At 37.6% G+C, this 19,057-nt stretch overlaps 1 protein-coding gene across 1 annotated transcript in view; it reads right to left on the bottom strand.

The window, feature by feature from the left end:
• Positions 1-5,732: 5,732 nt before the first annotated feature.
• Positions 5,733-19,057, bottom strand: part of LOC131427108 (putative metabolite transport protein HI_1104) — a 57,941-nt gene continuing 44,616 nt past the window's right edge. The window contains exons 2-4 of the mRNA XM_058590032.1: positions 13,260-13,534; positions 6,606-7,507; positions 5,733-6,489 (exon numbers count right to left, since the gene is read on the bottom strand). Coding sequence (XP_058446015.1) covers positions 6,089-6,489; positions 6,606-7,507; positions 13,260-13,489 — 1,533 coding nt within the window. The 5' untranslated portion in view covers positions 13,490-13,534 and the 3' untranslated portion in view covers positions 5,733-6,088. The remainder of the gene's footprint in view (positions 6,490-6,605; positions 7,508-13,259; positions 13,535-19,057) is intronic.

Raw genomic sequence — 19,057 nt, 5'->3', positions numbered from 1 at the left:
GACATTTTAAGCAATCATGCCATTGTGTACATACTGTGGCTTCCCTGGACAATCTAATCTAATGTTGAATGCGCATCCTTACCTTACATTATATAATCCAACTCACTAACACCTGAATTTATTATATCTTATTTTATTTTCATGGTTGGAGCGCAATGAAACGAGAATGTTGAAATAAGGAACTGTCATCGAAGGCCTAAGACCAAGGAAATTTTAGGAAGAAGAACCCCGGGGCGTCCCAGGAGAATGACGAAAAGGACTTTGTGCAATAATTCGACTTTTGGTAAGTTGCGGTGTGTTGGGGAAGAGAGGGGTAAGTGCACTACTATTTTTATTGTCACTTTATTATTATTATCATTATTATTATTAATAATATTGTTCCGTACTCTTTATTTTCAGCCATAAACACAGTAGTTAGTAGTAGTTAGTAAACTTCTAAATGCTATATTTCCCTATGTATCTCCACTATCCCTAACCTAATGTATCTGAAACCAGTGGGACTCAGAGCAGCGCCTGCTGGTGGAGGAAGCCGATGTGCTATACGGTCTAGTGCATATCAACGGTCAGGCTTTAGTAGGCTCACAACCAGCTTGTAGTGAACCTCACTCAAGCAGATGGGCGGACACGGTCTGCCAGGTTGTGGGCTGATAAATTACAATTACAATTAAAGTACAATCCTTCCGGTTAATTGTGTAATATAATTTCATTCAAATGGCTGCCTCGGCTGGCCTTGTAGTACGCCATTCAAGGCTTGTCCACATAACACTCCTTCAAGGCTTGTCCACATAACACTTATCATTGAAGGCCCCTAAAGATAATAGTCTAACGGCATCAAATCACAGCTTCGAGACGGTCAAACGACATCCGAATTTCGACTGATAATTCGATCTTCGAAGACTGTGCGCAGAAGATCGATCGTAGCGTTGGCTGTGCGGCCCTCTTCAAGTAACGTGAAGAACCAATCTCTAAACATGGCACGGTAGCGCTCGCCATTCACCGTGGCGGCGGCTCCTGCCTCATTTTCGAAAAAAAAAATGACCCAATTATGCCGCCAGACCAAAATCCGCACCAAACCGTCACTCTCTGAGGATGCATCTGCTTTTCCATAATAACGTGCGGGTTTTCCGTCCCCCAGATGCGACAATTTTGCTTATTAACATACCCGCCGATCGGATGGTCTCGTAGCTTCAACTCCTGAATCCAATTGAGCTTTGTACAGTGTCTTTATGCAAAATTCGTCTCAGCGATGTCTCCGAAATGTTCAATTGTTGAGATCGACACTTCACTGATGTTCCTGGCGTCTCACGCACACTCTCGGCAACAGCAGCGATATTCTCGGTAGGGATGTCGGAAATTTCGAATTACTCGATTATTTAATAATCGAGTATAATTTTGAAACTATTCGATTGAAATTTATTCGATTATCTGGGTTATTAATCGATTACTCGATTAATCATTCGATTATCACTATGGGATTTTTTTGATTATTCGATTAGCTCAATAATCGAATATTAGTTTTAAGTTAATCGATTAAATATTACTCGATTATCTGGGTTATTAATCGATTACTCGATTAATCGATCGATATTACGACATCCCTAATTCTCGGTTGTGCGCACATACGGAGCTGACGGCGCCTCTTTTCTTCCCATTTTCCTATTTACACGCGTTCCTCAAGCGTATACACAACCATTTTCGTTCAGCGGAAGGATAAAACTAAGTTTCTGTCAAATCAGCAGTGACATTAAGGTTACCAATGTCGAAATAACCGCTAGTTAAAAAAAAAGTTAGATGGCGGACCCTGTACTGTGCTGTGGACTAAGATTATGCAGACCCTGTCAGCTTGGAGCGAAATCAATCTTCAGTTCAACAACGCCATCGCGCGGCATCACATTCAACCTATAATGTCAATTGTATGAATGCGCAGTGCTGCTTTTTTGGCGCGCACGAATTTGACATTTCTCTCCCTTACTTCTATGTACGAGATTCGATACGGACTCGCCTGAGGGCGACATGCTCGCAAAAAAGGATGTTGCCAGTGATTTGTTCGGGAAATGTGAGAGCTGGATATCTTGTTAATATGATGTCTTTGGATTATGGTTGTTTCATCTCGCCAGAGTCCTCTATTTTTGTTCTACTGCTTGTCCTTCGTGTTCTGGATAGGTTTTGTTTTGCCTGATGCTTGTACTGTGCCATTTCTGACATCAAAGAATCATATAAGTGGTAAGTGCTTGTTAGGAGTCCGAGGGATGTATGACGGTAAATCCATCGGTAGGTGCTTATTAGAGATGGTCGAGTAAGGAATTTCTCAAACCCGTACCCGATCGGAAATAAAATACTTTTACTCCGAAACCCAAACAAATTTTGGATACCCGAACCCGACCCGTACCCGTCAAAATGAAAAAAACCAACCGTCGGGTTCGGGTCAGATTTTGGGTACAAATACCAGAAATTTAGCATTGTCATATCGTTTCAAAATGACCTCATATATCGAAGTAAAAACCACTGTTTCACAATGCACTGTAAAAATTATAGCTTTTCGCAAAACGTCAAAAAATACTTCCCCACTTAAATGAAGCAAAATTGAACAGCACAAACACCGATTCTCGTCAGTAAGGTATAATTTTGCTGAGCTTTCTATACCCTTGTGACAAATCATTGAAACTAAGAGAGAACTTTAAACCATTGAGGTATTTCGTAATGAATACGAATATCACATGTTCTTCGGCTAAAGTGTGTTTCACACGTTACATTAGGTGACCGTTACCGGCAATGGGAAGGAACTGTGCGTAATACTTATTAATCCGCTATGCCAACTTCACGGAACGTTTTTACGTCCGGTACACGTAACGTATTAATAACGAAAGCCTTAAACTAATCTCAACGAACGGTAAGGTTCCCGTTCTGAATTGTATCTCTAAAATCGTTTGAGATGATAAAAACCTAGTAGAAATGCCTTTCCTTAATTTTTTGGATCTATTTTGTGAATTTGAAAAGCCTCTCGGCCAATATTGTCGGAACAGAAGGAACAGAGGATGAATATGCAATGAAATTTCATTTACAATTCATATCAGTTGTTTTCCAAAGAAGGGCGAATCTTACAAAAGTAAACAAGTCGAGTTTCTGTCACCTATCAATAAATGCTTCAAAATCCCACTATTTTGCCTAGAAATTCGGATATAAAAATCTCAATTTCGTTAATATAAATAACTATAAATGGCGAAAATGTCATTCCATTTGTTTACGTAAGTTTCGCCCTCCGTGTTTCGTGTAAGGAAGGGTGAAACTATTTATTTATTTTCTTCATTTTATATGATCTCGATATTTTTGCTACTGGAAATAGTAAATGAGACGATAAAATTACCCGCAGTATTATCTTAGTCGCGAAAACCAATCAATTTCACGAAAAATGCCCAAGGACGTAACTTCATAATTCACACAGGAAGCTTAAAAGTATACAAATAGAAAAAGGACGAAATTCTTTTTTTGTTGATTTATTCAGTACACTCAGGCAAAAAATATATGGAATTTCATAATAATGTCGTATGATTTTTAGCCACAAGAATATCGTAAGAGAATCATAAGACCGCCTTATGAAATCTCGAAAATAAGAATTCCAATAAAACGCCTTATGAAATTTATACGAAATTTTTAGGAAAATTGTGCGAAATTTCTATGATAAACATAACTTCTCTCATATATTGTGATGTTCATAAGTTGTTCGTATGAAAACTATAATAGTGATGGATAAGATGTATATTGCAGAGGTATATTTTTTATATTTATCTTATGAAATTATGATTTTGGTGATTGTTGATGTATCATAAGATTTGCCTTATGATTTTCACTACTCAATTTACTTGAGTGTAGATTTAGAAGGAAGCTGGTGAAATTTGCATGCCTTTTAAAGATAAACCAACAGTTCATCGACTAATCAAAATTTGATCTGAGAATATACGATAATTTCTAAATAGGATTTGAAACCAAAGAGGAAACATTCATCGACGTTTTTTCCAAATACAAATTATAATACAGAATACTTCGACAAATTTTCAAGGACACATTTTGCATCGCGCGATACACTGTCATGATACACTGTCAGAGTAACAATCTACTTTAACGAGTTTTCTATAAAACTAGCAACACTGAAGGGTAAGAACAAGTTCACCATAGTTACTGTTTATTATAGTGAAAAATAAATAAACAAACAGTTTTTATCTGATAATCAAGATCACAAGCGAAATGTAAGTTAAACAATAATCTAAAATGATTAGCGGCCCCTACACGAGTCATTAAAAATGTCATTACTAAAAAATAATATCATTTTAATGAACGTGTAATGGTGCACTAATGACGAGATTTCTAACAAATTTGAAATACATCATTACTTAGTCATCATTTAAAATGACATTTTTAATGCTCGTGTAAGGGCCGCTATTGAGCCACCATGAATATACTACTAGCTGTATTGATATTTGTAGATTCTTGGGTGTTTGTGTTCATTTTTCATCTTTTGTGCTAGTGCCGGTGATATTTAGACTGAGTGTTGCAAGTTTAATACAGCAACGATAAACATAAACAAACAAGTTTGTTTTGCACCGTAGGAACAAAGACATCATATTAACAAGATATCCAGCTCTCACATTTTCCGAACAAATCATTGGCAACAACCTTTTTTGCGAGCATGTCGCCACCAGGCGAGTCCGCATCGAATCTCATACATAGAAGCAGGCAAAGACATCATATTAACAAGATATCCAGCTCTCACATTTCCCGAACAAATCATTGGCAACATCCTTTTTTGCGAGCATGTCGCCCTCAGGTGAGTCCGCATCGAATCTCATACATAGAAGTAGGGGAGAGAACTGTCAAATTCGTGCGCGCCAAAATAGCAGGGCTGCGCACCCATACAATTGACATGATATGTTGAATGTGACACCGTTCGATGGCGTTGCTGAACTGAAGATTGATTTCGCTGCAAGCTGACAGGGTCTGAAGCAGGGGTGAGAAATGTCAAATACGTGCGCGCCAAAATAGCAGGGCTGCGCGCCCATACAATTGACATGATAGGTTGAATGTGATGCCGTGCGATGGCGTTGCTGAACTGAAGATTGGTTTCGCTCCAAGCTGACAGGGTCGTAGGAACTAGCATAAAGCGTTGCCAGAAACGATCTCCTTCCACATTTTCAAACTATTGCAATGAAAGGGAGTAATTTGCTAGGCTTACTTGTTCAGGCTGTGAACCAAACATTGGCAGTTCGTTTGTATGGGACTTATGGGTATTATTATTTGTATTTGGTTTTTCTCCATTTGCTGAAAATGTTAGATTCGCTCTTCTTTGAAAAACAGCTGATATAGAAGTTATAATCTGAAGAACTTGAGTTAGAGATTTTTCGAAGTGTTTCAATTGCAAAACAATGTTTTGTTCTTCATCTTAACTTCATTACCTGGCTCTCTTCTACGACATGATCATCTTGATGAGATCAAAATTGGAACTCCAAAAATTGGCTGATTGCAACGTAAACAAACAATCAGTAATGCAATCGTTTTAGGGTTTACCTTGACAACTATTCAATGTTAAAGAGAGAAACGCAATTCCAAATAATAATAAATTTTCAGATCACAAATTTTTACTACTATCCGTTGCGGTAGTAAAGCCCTCGAGTGATTATTTTCTATTGCATTCTGAAGGATTGTTTTGAAGAGGAGTAAAACTTAATTATGGTTAATCATACTTTTGATTTTCAGTTTATTAAAACATGTTAAAAACTTACGACTGATATAAATATAATCAACTACGCGTTAGATCACGTCAAGCACTTTGATGTTGTACAACAAATTACCTATAATTATAGACACGAGAGGTACTAATTCGAAAGCGTATCGTAATGTTGTAGACGAGATTCTTTTTCGAACGTTAAAAATCTCACGTTTTAACCACTAAGATTCCAGCTCGATAGATTCATTATTTTTTGTTTCGAATCCTTTATCAGGTATGTTATCGTCTGTCGTTGAGATTGTGCGTCGGACGTTCATTGATTATTCTAACTTAACCTATTTGAACCCTATCTAGTTTGGTCAATCCGGTTTACAGTCTACTGTTCTCGGCAGATCGCGTCCCGGCAATGCTGCGTCCATTCGTTTGGGGTCCTCCAACACCGTTGATGAAATCGTCCGACTGGAAGGTTCGGTTTTCGTGACCCATTTCGACCTGGTTTCGGACCTCTTCGGTTACCGGTTCTGGTTTTGGACCATCCATGAAAAACATCGTCAGTAAGAATAACAAACTGCTGATTCCGTAGAAACCGGCATAGAAGAACATAATGGAACCTCGGTATCCGATCGCCTTGGCCAATGGGTCAACCAGGATGGGAAGATTTCCTCCGATGTTGTTCATCACAAACAGAAACACGCCAATGGTGGTCGAACGAACCTGCAGTGGGACAATTTCAACCAGAACGGCGAAAACGATTCCGAACCACATTTCGGCTGCAAATAAATATACTTTGTTAGAAAACTCGAACTTAACTTGTTTCACCATGCTTCTCCATATTCCGTCAGTGGATGGAAATGCATGGTATTACTGATAGAGAAAAACAACTCACCGAAGAAATAACTGATACCGAGGGTAATCATCGCCCATAGTGGATCATAGTACACGGAACCAAAAGCAAATGGAGTAGCGATCAGTTGACTGATGGCGAGGCATGCAACTCGAGAGCGAATTCCCATTTTTGCAACAAATTTATCCGAAACGATCCCACCAATCACGACTCCAATGCTACCAATTCCAATAGTGACAGCAAATAACCACCAGCCGAGATCCACATCCGGGAAATAGATGTTGTAGTATAGATCGGCATTGTAGGCAAACGTCATACCACCGCAATGACGAATGGAGGCGGCAATCATGAGTAGAATGACACGTGGCTGCATCAGAGCTTTCATCAGTGATACTTTGCCTTTCCCGGTCGTTTCTTCACCAATGGTTTGCCGCTCCGGTTCCTTCAGAGTGGTACCAGTTAGGATAGCTATCAGTATGGCCAGCACTCCGGTTCCGTAGTAACACACACGCCAACCCTGATCCCAGATGTTCAGCTTGGTGATATAACGCCCCACGGGGAATGCAATACCGTAACCACCATAGATTCCCCAGTTGAAGATGGCCATTACAAGAGCACGTTTGCTTTCTGGGAAAATGTCGGACATAATACCGGTTGCCAAAGGGTTGCACCCGGACTCGCCAGCGGCCATAACCATACGCAGCAGAATTAACTGCCAGTATTCCTTTACCGTGCCCTGGAAAATTATGGCCAACGCAAAAACTAGCGTACAAACGGTAAGCAACCGAACGCGATTGAATCTGTCTGCGGCAAATCCTAGGACCACTCCCATCACAGTAAACACAGCAATGAAACTGGGTCCGGCAAGTAACTGGTACTCCAGCCCCAGACCGTTGTAATTCCACTCGCAGTAAACCGTCCCATTGAGATGCTGTCGGTGGCAGCTGAAATGAAACGAAACATGAATTAGCAGTGCGGTGCAAATAGTGGTATGGTGAGTGAACATTGGTTGAAAAATATAAAGGTTTTAATTCTCCTAGTAACCTAATGATGCCATTCTATGCCTAATGTATGTGAGCTGCATTTTTGAGTCCGTTGACCACTACTTCCGGTGCTTCCGAAACCATTAATCAGGAACCGATTTTACCGATATCAGTTGTCAAGATAAATCAATATGTGTATTTTTATGTCCAATTTGGAAGATACTGTATCTATTTAGCGTCGTCAGGGGGAGGGGGAGAATCACTTTGAAGGCGACGAAATGCGGTGTTGTGATAAAGTTAACCTTATTTAAGATGAAAAACATTTGGTGACATATTAGAAAATGTTAATGAATGATCATCTCGTAATCTTTCAGGTATGCGCAAAAATTTTATGCTTCAAATTCGATCATTGATTTACTTCCAGCAGACTGTTTTACTTCCAGCTGTTTGATACCGATGATGATGTTCATGCATTAGCAATAAAACGCTTTTTGACATGAATTTAATTTATAAAAGTAACAGGAGCGAAGGGTTTCAAACACACAGAACGCGCTGCGATTGAATGGCGCGTTTGAATTGGCGTCGCAAAAATCCAATTCCCAGCGGTTGATGCACCCAAGCTCATATAAATTGACTAAAATTAGCAGTGCATATCTTTAGTTCAACCGTTTGAAGGCATCATCTTTCAATACTCATTTTTGGTAAATTTAATAATTTTGGTAATTTACTCGCCTCTCCGGGGCTCAGCTTTTGCTGATTAAAAACGTTTTTCTACATCAATCATTTGCGATCGAATCAGAAGTATTTTTTTTAGAATTTAGATCTTTACTGATCTCGACTTGACATGATCATGATCATACAAAAATCAAAATCACTTAGAGATCAGATCAGTTCTGATTTCGTAATGATAATTTATTCCTTGGTTAAGATCACGTGAAATCAGCAGTGATCGCTGGTTTTCCCAGCCCTAATGATATTACATGTCATATTTGTTTATATTTTAACAACGATATTTATTTCATGAATCTTAACATACCGAACTTATTAAATAAATCATGACGTGTATCAGTAAGTATATTTTGATTATTTTCGCAAATAAATAACATTGTTCGAGTTAATTCAACTATTCGCAATGTCTAAAACAAATAACACCAATTTATTTTTCAACTAACAAAATATTGTTTCAATAACAACACCAGTAATTTCAACTAAAATATTTGTTGAAATTGAAAGGTATGTGAGGACATAATTGACAGCATTTTTTTCAAACAGTTAAATTAGTTGTTTCAACCATCGTTTCTGCTAATCGAAAAACAAAAATGACAGTTTAGTTAAAACAACAATCGATTAGTTGTACCAAATTTTAACCAATCGAATTCAGAAAATAAACTAATATTCTGGTTGAAATGGGATCGCGGGTGGTTCCGTGCGCTGTTAGATAAACACTTGTTATCATAAATTTCTCAAATCGAATGAACACAATTTCACCAAACGCTTTAACCATCGATGTTGTTTTCTTTGGCATTTTGAAGCGACGCGAACAGATTTCAACTAAAAAAGTTGTTGATTTTGCATTGCGATTATTGTTTTGCTTTCAACTGTCTCCGGCATTTGACAGCATTCAAAACAACACATTTTTCAACTACTTGAATATATGCAAATCAAAAACAACCATATTGGTTGAATCAAAAAGAAATTAGTTAAATCAACTTTCGCAAAAATCAATAACTGCGATATCGCAATTTTATGATCGAAGGGTTCTCCGTGTAGATTTGGAACAATAAATAAAGAATTTTGAAATTATGAACAAAGCCTTACTATTTTTTATCCACAGTTGTAGTTATGTCGATAGTTTTAACATACCTTAAACCCCCCCCCCCCCCCCCCCCCCCCTTTTGTCTTTGAAAACTAGTTGATATTTATCGGGAAAGCCGATGGCGAACCGTAAAAAATTGTTATGTGCACTTAGCACTAAACCGATACCATGCGGTACCATTGTATAACTAATGAAAATGATAATTAAAATTAAAGATTCAGCAACATAATTTATTGGGACAGCCGCAGTTACGATTTTGTGGATTCGAATCACAATGCATTCGTAACTGATTGCAGAAAAAAACTAATGGATTCGTATTCCTACGACAAGACGAATTCAAAATATGGTCCGTGTTGAATTTCAGTTGCAGTTTGCGGTTCAATGCATTCTTAGGGTTCTTAGTGCCAGTAGGATTGGCACATTGCCGTGAAACCTGCCTATGAAAAAAAGGAGGGTTCTTCCATGGGATTTGCAATGATTTTTTCGTTTATTGAATAGAACAGAACACTTTTTATTTTGTAACGAAGTGCAAAATAAAAAAAAACTTTACTTACTGACATGCCGAACGAAAAATTATTTTCGAATTTTCCTGGCCGATGCAGGTTTGGTCATTTAGGGGATAGCCAATGTTTGTGCTAGGGCACATAACCGTTTTCAATGTTTTTACGTTTCATCTTTGACTCATCAGTGCAGAGCAGTCCAAATTGATCTGCTTGGTGCCAGACTGAAAATTTTATTTGTTATTTCCGAGCATTTGAAAAATGGTATTGAACCAAGTATAATTCCCCAATTTTAAAAAAATGTTAGTTTCGGCACAATAAATTAAGATCAGCATTACCACCCCAGAGTAAAAACTTTTTTTTCCACTTCTTCTATGATTTTGCAAAAAAATTTGCTCATTTTTACCTTTTGTATATATATAAAAAAAAGGTATAGAATTCGCTCAAACTTTAGAAAATTTTTCCGAGGTCTGGAGGGCCGAATGACATATACCAATCGATTCAGCTCGACGAACTGAGCAAATGTCCGTGTGTGTGTATGTGTGTGTGTCTGTATGTGTGTTGTCAACTAAGAGGTCGAGATCTCAGAGATGACTGGACCGGTTTTGATTAAACTAGTCGCAAATGAAAGGTTTCCCCGTCACCCAAAACGCTATTGAATGGTTTTGAGATAGGATGTTTACTTTTTGAGCTATACGAAGTTTTATGTCAAAATTTTCTGTTTTTTGACAGTATCTGTCACATTTGACCTTGAAAACAGAATATGTTTCTATACTTAGATTCCACACGGTAATAGCTATCCAACAAGCCATAGATTGTTGAAATCCGTCCATTTTCAACGGAGATATCGACATTTTTGTATAAGCGACTTTTCCCCCTATTCCAGCAGTAGGAGTTTTGAGCGCTGTATGACAAAGCAATGTTTGGGAGCAACGTGAAACATGATTTTTTATACTGTTACATACAATTGATTCTAAGTACCAAAAATACTGTGTACAGCATCCTTGTTCATTACAATTTTGGCACGGTTCGTTTTTGGCAACATAATCGTTCGAATATGACATATGTAGACCACATGATGGCAGCATTTTCGAGTTGAAAGCAATTCCTTAATTATATTGGTTTAAACTACTTACAGCAATAAATGCTGGAAGAACATAACACCCACATACCATTTGAATCAGTTCGTCGAGATCAGCAAATGCGTGTGGGACAAATAATTTCACTCAATTTTCCCGGAGATGGCTAAACCGTTTTCTACAAACTCAGATTCATATGAAAAGTAGTATATTCCCAAACAAGGTTCCTGAATTACGTTTGGATCCGACTTCTGATTGCGGAACCACAGGATGATATGTGAAACGAAATTAAAATAATGCAATTCATTTTTCTCGTAGATGGCTGAACCGATCTCAGATTCAAATGACATCTAAAAACCATCTATGATTCAAATGAGAGGTCCTAAAATCCTATAAAACATCTTACTTTTTAGTCAGATCCAACTTCTGGTTTAGGTGATTAGAATAAAAATGTCCATTTCACATAAATTAATCAGGTTTACCAGGTTGGCAGATTTGGATAGTCGATTACCAAATAAATTTATTTCAGTTTAAGCGGTATTCGTTTTTGGATTCGGAATGTACCCCCAAATTTTAATTCGCACTACAATTTCTCACTCCTCAGGTGAATTTAACTGATTTCGGCTGCACCGATTTTAGAATTCCGGTTCCAGTATCGAATCGTTTCTCAAAGCTCAATCATTTTCTCAAAATTTCTCGATCATCTTCGCCAAATTGAACTTCCAAAACGAAAATTCAGGTCCCATACAAAATACAAATCCGGACTTAAGGTTCCATACAAAATTGGTGAATTTTATCCGATTCTGGAATTACAGATGATGAGTTTTTAAAATTCATACCGATATAGAAGATGTAAATTGTTTGGCGTATTGATTTAAGGCCATTCGAATCATTTTGGGTTATGCTAGTTCCTGAATACCGGCTCTGCAAGTACCATAAATGATGACGAAAAACTCTAAAGTGGAACTTACTTCGACATCTCATGGAATGTTCAATCGATTGGCACACGTTAAGATTGAAATTCAATACGATTTGCAGTTTCGGCATTAAAGGGTAATGAGTGATTAAAATCTCAATTTGCCGTTTAAAACGACGATAATTAAAATAATGTCATGGGAACTAAAACACCTAAGAATAACCATGCAAAAAACACATTGATTGGATTGATAAAAAAAGGTATCATCTCACTGCTAGGTGGATTAATCACGTTTTATATAGGAAAAAAGGCACGTTCAAAGGTAAAGTAATTTAAAACTTTCCTACCGATTTGACAGCTCTTGCTGAAAGTATCATCTTTAAACTGTAGGTCTGTTGAAACAGAAAGGTCAAATTCCACAAAAGAAAAGGAATGCAATACCAAGGCTTTGCTTTGCTTGAATTTCAGTCAAACATCAATTTTTGTTCAAGTTGGTACACCACAACATATTTGACAATAAAAAGTACTTCAAATACGCCGAAGTAGCATTTTCCACTCCGGTTTTATAGCTAAACTAGTTAGAGATTTTGTAGAAACATATAAACATAATTTGAACAGAATTTCATTGTTCTCTTTGCTCGATTTTTTAGTTGAACGAAATAACAATAAATAATATAATTATTATTGTTTCTAAATTATCTTATTATTAAGTTCTATTCCTAAGAATAAATAATTAACAATGAATATCATTGGTTTTAGAAAAGAATATAATGAAAATTCAATTGTTTGTGTTGTTTCATACCGTAGGGAAACATAAATACATTGCACTTATAATTTTTACAATAAGTTTGAACAAAAAATCAATGTTAGTAGTGAATACATCCACTACTTAAATTGATTTTATGTTCAAACTTATTGTAAAAATTATAAGTGCAATGTATTTATGTTTCCCTACATGTAAAATTATTGCAAGAGGTAAATAGCTCCGAAATAATATCACCTATCCCAACACAATGTTCCATAATTTTTCAGACCCGCTCATCTCACACAATCCATTTTAAACTTTTCTAAGACTGCTTAATATTAAGCTCAAACCTAGGATCATTGTAAATTCTTGAAATTAACTGCAGTGTTACAATGACTACCATTGTATTGATGGAGAAAATTGCTATTCGGGTTGCGAGCGGAAATGAGAGCACCATAGTTTTATTACTATTTTCGCCTGTTTTGGTCCCCAAAATTAGACAACTTGTTTACTCGAGCAAAAACTAACAGTAATCCATAAAAGCGGCATACTGCCAACCAACCAGCACATCAGAAAGCTTCCGAGGCTGGCAATCGAAAAGCTTTTCAATGCTGGCAAAAAAAAAACAAGCTCCGCCGGTGGATAGTGAAAACTTACTCATGCTCGACGTCGATATCGGCACATTGCTGAGGTAGCAGATGACGATGAACTTCCGTATGATTCTGCTGGCACGCATGGTCCCCGTAGTCCAGCTCAATCGCAGTTGCTTTCGATGTGACTCCGATCAAGTAGTGACCGAGCTCGCCAGCGATGTAGCCAATGGTGAGAATTGCCAGGACGTATGGTTTGTAGAGAAATCTCAGCTTTTCCACGAAAGGCGGCTGCATTTTTGTACTTTCTTAGTTTTCGGTTGCAGGAGGGATGTTTTAATACTGTAAAGAATAGAAATTATGAAACATTAAAAAATTGAACTTTTGTTGGTATTGATAGAACAGAAGGAAAATAAACTCGGCGTGAGACGGTATTGCATATTACAAGCGTGATTAAGTTTGTGTTTGTTCTCTGACCATTGACCTTGCATTTTTTATTAATTTAAAATCAGTGGATACCGCATCGAATGGTCACAAACCACTTCACGATGTGAATCAGCGATGGTTCCGGTCGGACCGGTTACCGCAATGGCTAATTAAATAGCAACGGTTGATTTAATTGCCAGGCACCCTTCAGTACCTACCGCCTTGTCCAAAAGAAGCATTTTCGCCGAACGACGCTGGCAGCGGATCTGAACGGGAGTGAGGAAATGACACCACAGGGTTTCATAAAATCAAATTACTTAAAAATCGTGATCGATAAATTATTAATGAGTTGGTGTTTTGATCAATATTGTACCGGGGATGTGTCATTCCTCTCGCCAATGCATCAAACATCCATTTGCATAGGAATCGATGTAATTGGAAGATGTATTACAGAGGCTGGCAGCCGGTGCTTACACAATCAGGGTGGCCGAAAGGGCACGATAGGTTGATTTCAGAGATAAATATACGATTCGCGATATCGAATGATGGTCATTCATTTACAGTTCACTCGTTCTAGAATTCTTGGAAGAAATAAGTAATAGTTTATTTTTTAAATTTCGACATTACCGTACAAATCGAACATGTATTTGTTACTATCCCGAGTACCTACCCTAGAACGTTTTCGACGCCAACACAAATTCATTGCAAGAAATCTATCCCATTGAGTGTTGTCTGACAGTTGGTACAGCGTTATTGCGTTAATCAAACCGGATTTATTGGTTTGTGAGTGGGAGGTTTGTTGATCTTCGTCAATCTTCTTCGGTAAATAATGGAATAATTGATAAACTTATTGCCTCTAACATTTTTACTTTTTTTTCGCAGATGAGAGAAAATAAAGGTCTTATCTGGAAATATTTTTTATATTCAAAAGTAGAAGTTTGATATTCAAGTTTCAGGTACTGGTCTGCATTTCCGAAAACAATGATACTAAAACTGTAATAACTAGGTAATTCCACGATTCAAGTAGAACCAAATATAAATTTATTACACTATTCAACAAATTAAGTTGCAAAATTTGTCCAAAACCGTCTTACTGAGGCTGAACATAAACCTGCTAACTTGGTAAATGGCTCTACAATTGAGCTACCTTGGATATATGGACTTACCTAAGTGTTCCTCGAATTGCAATTATTATACACAATTACATTGCGAGCGTGTAATGACTAACTACAATAGCATGTTCGAAAAAGTTTAAAAATATTGAGAATCAGAATTGCAGGTTTAAATTTCTGTTGAAGGTGGATGGATGTGATATTTATGATGTAAAGAACAAGCGGACAACGTTGTATTATGTCAACATTCAGTAGGCAGATTTTGCAGCATGATTTAGATGGCGCAACCCTGGATAGTTGGACAACTCAATCCTAACCCAAATGATTCGTAATATGGCATTAAAAATTGAATCTGAATTGCCATGCTTTTCTCAGTTAGTTAGGGTTGCATCATGGAAGCAATCTGGGATCATTGATAATGTTAAAAACCTAAACCTGTCTCTGGAGTGCCTACAATTATTATTCGTTGACGATATCAAATAATTTCACCTCGCCGAAGATTCTGAGGACAGTGCATTCTTTATCTATCACGAACGGAACGATTTCACGGCAACAAACACGGATCTTGGGATCGCCACGCTTGTCGGGCTTCTGGTTCGTGAAATGTAAAATGGTGGTTACTATCTACGCAAAAAAAAACTGTAATTCGTGATTCATTGGGAAAATTCCACTAAACTTTACAGTACTTTAATTAAAACGTCAAAGTTACAAAGATATTTCGCATCGTTTACAAGTTTGCGTTTCACCATCTAGTCACATCTCGTATCGAAAAATCTGGGTAGGCTTTACTCCTCAACACGTTGCTCCGCAGCATACGATCCATAGATCCAGTTTTTTCGAAGGTCCTCTGATTCCATTCCACACTCAAAGTTATGCTATGAGTACTGGACAAACTGTTGTTTTCCATATCTTCAGCAGTTTGGCCTGCTTGGATCCAACTTACTTCAGATTTTCCAAGTGCTTTTTTTTCTGTTTGACATTTTTCTAAACTTGATCGACTTTTTCGACCAAACTTATAACAGTTATCCTCTATAAAAGTGTAAATAATCTACTGTCAAAGATTTTTGATCATCAACACTAGAGATGTGCTAGCGGCCCGCGAGAGGCGTGCAATTTTTAAGCAGCCTTTGCTTGCGACTTGAGGCATTTACAGGATATTACTGTTACCAAATAGACCACGAGCTGTTTGATGGGCAACATTTCTGTGCGAGGATCTAATATCATTTTGGATCATTATGTCATGATGAGCTAGTGCTCGGTTATGCAGCGTCACGAGCTTCAGATACAACAGGAAGATACGATTCTATATTGAACGCTTGTCAGCGGATGGAATAGCTACCGCCAGCAGCTAGACTAGTATTTGGGGAGAATAAATGTCTCTGGAGATGTCCTATCCTATCCACGAAGCTAAGACCACATCAGTGCTGATAGGAACTGATAGGTACTGGTCAACGACGAAGGCGAAACGACTGGCTCGACGAAGAGTTTCAGAAAGTGACAAACGCGAAGAATGTCAGCAGAAGCCGAATGCTACACTCTTATGACGTTTTTGCTTGAAGCCAAACCTAACATAGTTTCCACCCAAACTGCTGTCGAACCGTTTGTTTGAAACTAGTTTCATACCTAGTTTCAACGTTGCTGAACTGAAAATAGAAATACATTTGACGTAAATTAAAGCATGTCATAATTTCTTGGGTGATGACAGATTATTACCAAATACAAATAATAATACCCCTAAGTCCCATACAAACGAACCGCCAATGTTTGGTTCACAGCCTGAACAAGTAAGCCTAGCAAATTACTCCCTTTCATTGCGATAGTTTGAAAATGTGGAAGGAGATCGTTTCTGGCAACGCTTTATGCTAGTTGCTACGGTGCAAAACAAACTTGTTTGTTTATGTTTATCGTTGCTGCATTAAACTGCAACAATCAGTCTAAATATCACCGGCACTAGCACAAAAGATGAAAAATGAACACAAACACCCACGAATCTACAAATATCAATACAGCTAGTAGTATATTCATGGTGGCTTGATCATTCTAGATTATTGTTTAACTTACATTTCGCTTGTGATCTTGATTATCAGATAAAAACTGTTTGTTTATTTATTTTTCACTATAATAAACAGTAACTATGGTGAACTGGTTCTTGCCCTTCAGTGTTGCTAGTTTTATAGAAAACTCGTTAAAGTACATTGTCACTCTGACAGTGTATCATGACAGTGTACCGCACGATGCAAAATGTGTCCTTGAAAATTTGTCGAAGTATTCCGTATTATAATTTGTATTTGTTATTACATCTTTCAACAACTAAAAATAAATATTGTTTCTGTTTCAATATCAACTTCAGCTGAACTAGTTGTGAAGTTTTCATTGTTATTTGCTTTGAAATGTAAAATAACAATTTCGATGCTGTGCACCTAAAGAGATGTAGATTTACACGGTTTTGTTTAAGTGTGAAGTAACTGATACCCTACACTGTTACCAGCCGTTACCTAATTTTGGCTACCTACACACTTAGAAAAATTTACATCTTTATAGATTCACATAAAAGGAGCGTCGCGATTCACTTACATTCATAATTCAAAGCATTTAAAGATAAGTCATATCATAAACTTCACAGTTAATTTAGCTGAAGCTTGCATCGATATAGACGCAAAATTTATTTTTACATGTTAATAGATTTAATATTGTGTCACCACCGCAGAAATTACGGCATGCTTGAATTTACGTCAAGCGTAAATTTCATTTTTTCTAAGAGTGTACCCAAAATCAACTAAAGTGCATCTCCCCAATTTTAGGTAACTAAATTGCAGTGTACATGCTTACTTGTGGCTATGCAGTGGCACAAAATGGTGTTTAACAAAAAAGTTGGGTATATTCACAGAAAAAAATAATGAATTTTACAGATGACAATATTCTACAAACGATACAATTAATAACTACTCAATTTTTAAAATGACGCAATAATTCATTTGCACAGAATTTTACATGCTCCGAGTGTAATTTGCACTCGGCTACCAAGTGCCGCTGTATGGATTTATATTTATCAATTATTCAATGAACAGATATAAGCTCTGCGGTCCAGCCGAGTAAAGCTTGCTTCATTTGGAATTGGAACAACCTTTTGCTCATATTGTGGCGCTCTTGGTGGACGGATTTGGAAGTTTTTGGCGCCCACGTGTCGGGAATTTTGTCAGCTTCACGTATGATTTTTGACATTTCGCTAATCGACTGTACTTTGTAAACAATCAACATGGAAGCCGAAAGAAGGGAAAAAATTGTGCAGTTATTTGGAAAATACATTGTGGTCTGCATCTAGGCTAGCTAAACAGCTGAAATTGCCCAGAAATACCGTATGGCGCGTTATCAAACGGTATAAGGAAACATTGACGACAATTCGGAAGCCTCAAGCCAATCGTCGGAGTGGAACTGTCGACCGGAAACTGCGTGGTAAAATTTTGAAGACGATTAAGAGGAATCCTAATCTGTAAGTCCGTGATTTAGCCAGAAAATTCGGTGCTGCCCATAGCACCGTGAGGAAAACTCGACTCCGGGAAGGAATCAAGTCGTATCGGGCTAGCAAACTGCCAAATCGGACCATAAAACAGAATAGTGTGGTCAAAATTCGTGCTCGGAAACTATATGACCAGGTGCTGACCAAGTTCGACGGGTACCTTCTGATGGACGATGAAACCTATGTCAAGGCTGACTTCTGACAAATCCTAGGTCAAAAATTTTACTTGGCAACGGCTCGGGGGGATGTTCCAGCCAAATTTAAATTTGTTTTTGCCGACAAATTTGCAAAAAAAATTATGATTTGGCAGGGCATTTGCAGCTGTGGCAAAAAAAACGAAAGTTTTCGTTACAAATAAGACAATGACATCGGAACTATACCAAAAAGAGTGTCTCCGAAAACGAATTTTGCCGTTCATTCGATCCCATGACCATCCCGTAATGTTTCGGCCAGATTTGCAAACTGTCATTACATCAAAGTCGTTCAAGAATGGTATACAGAGAAAGGGGTCCAGTTTTTTCCGAAAAACCCACCCAACTCCCCCAGTTCCGCCCTATTGAGAAATACTGGGTAATTTTGAAGAGGAGACTCAAGGCAAAGGGAAAGGTTGTCAAAGACATCAATCAGATGACGACCTGGTGGAATAAGATAGCTAAAACGATGGACGAAGAAGGTGTGAGCCGCATAATGAGCCGTGTTACACGAAAAATTCGAGAATTCCTTCGAAATCGTGACGAATAATTGTATCCGTATTTTTTCTAAAAAGTATGAAAAAAACGCTACATTTGTATAGAAAAAGATCTTGAGTTC

The sequence above is a fragment of the Malaya genurostris genome, chromosome 2, assembly GCF_030247185.1.
Source record: "Malaya genurostris strain Urasoe2022 chromosome 2, Malgen_1.1, whole genome shotgun sequence".
Taxonomy (NCBI): domain Eukaryota; kingdom Metazoa; phylum Arthropoda; class Insecta; order Diptera; family Culicidae; genus Malaya; species Malaya genurostris.
The sequence above is the reverse complement of the archived record's forward strand: the minus strand, read 5'-3'. Positions and strand labels throughout refer to the sequence as shown.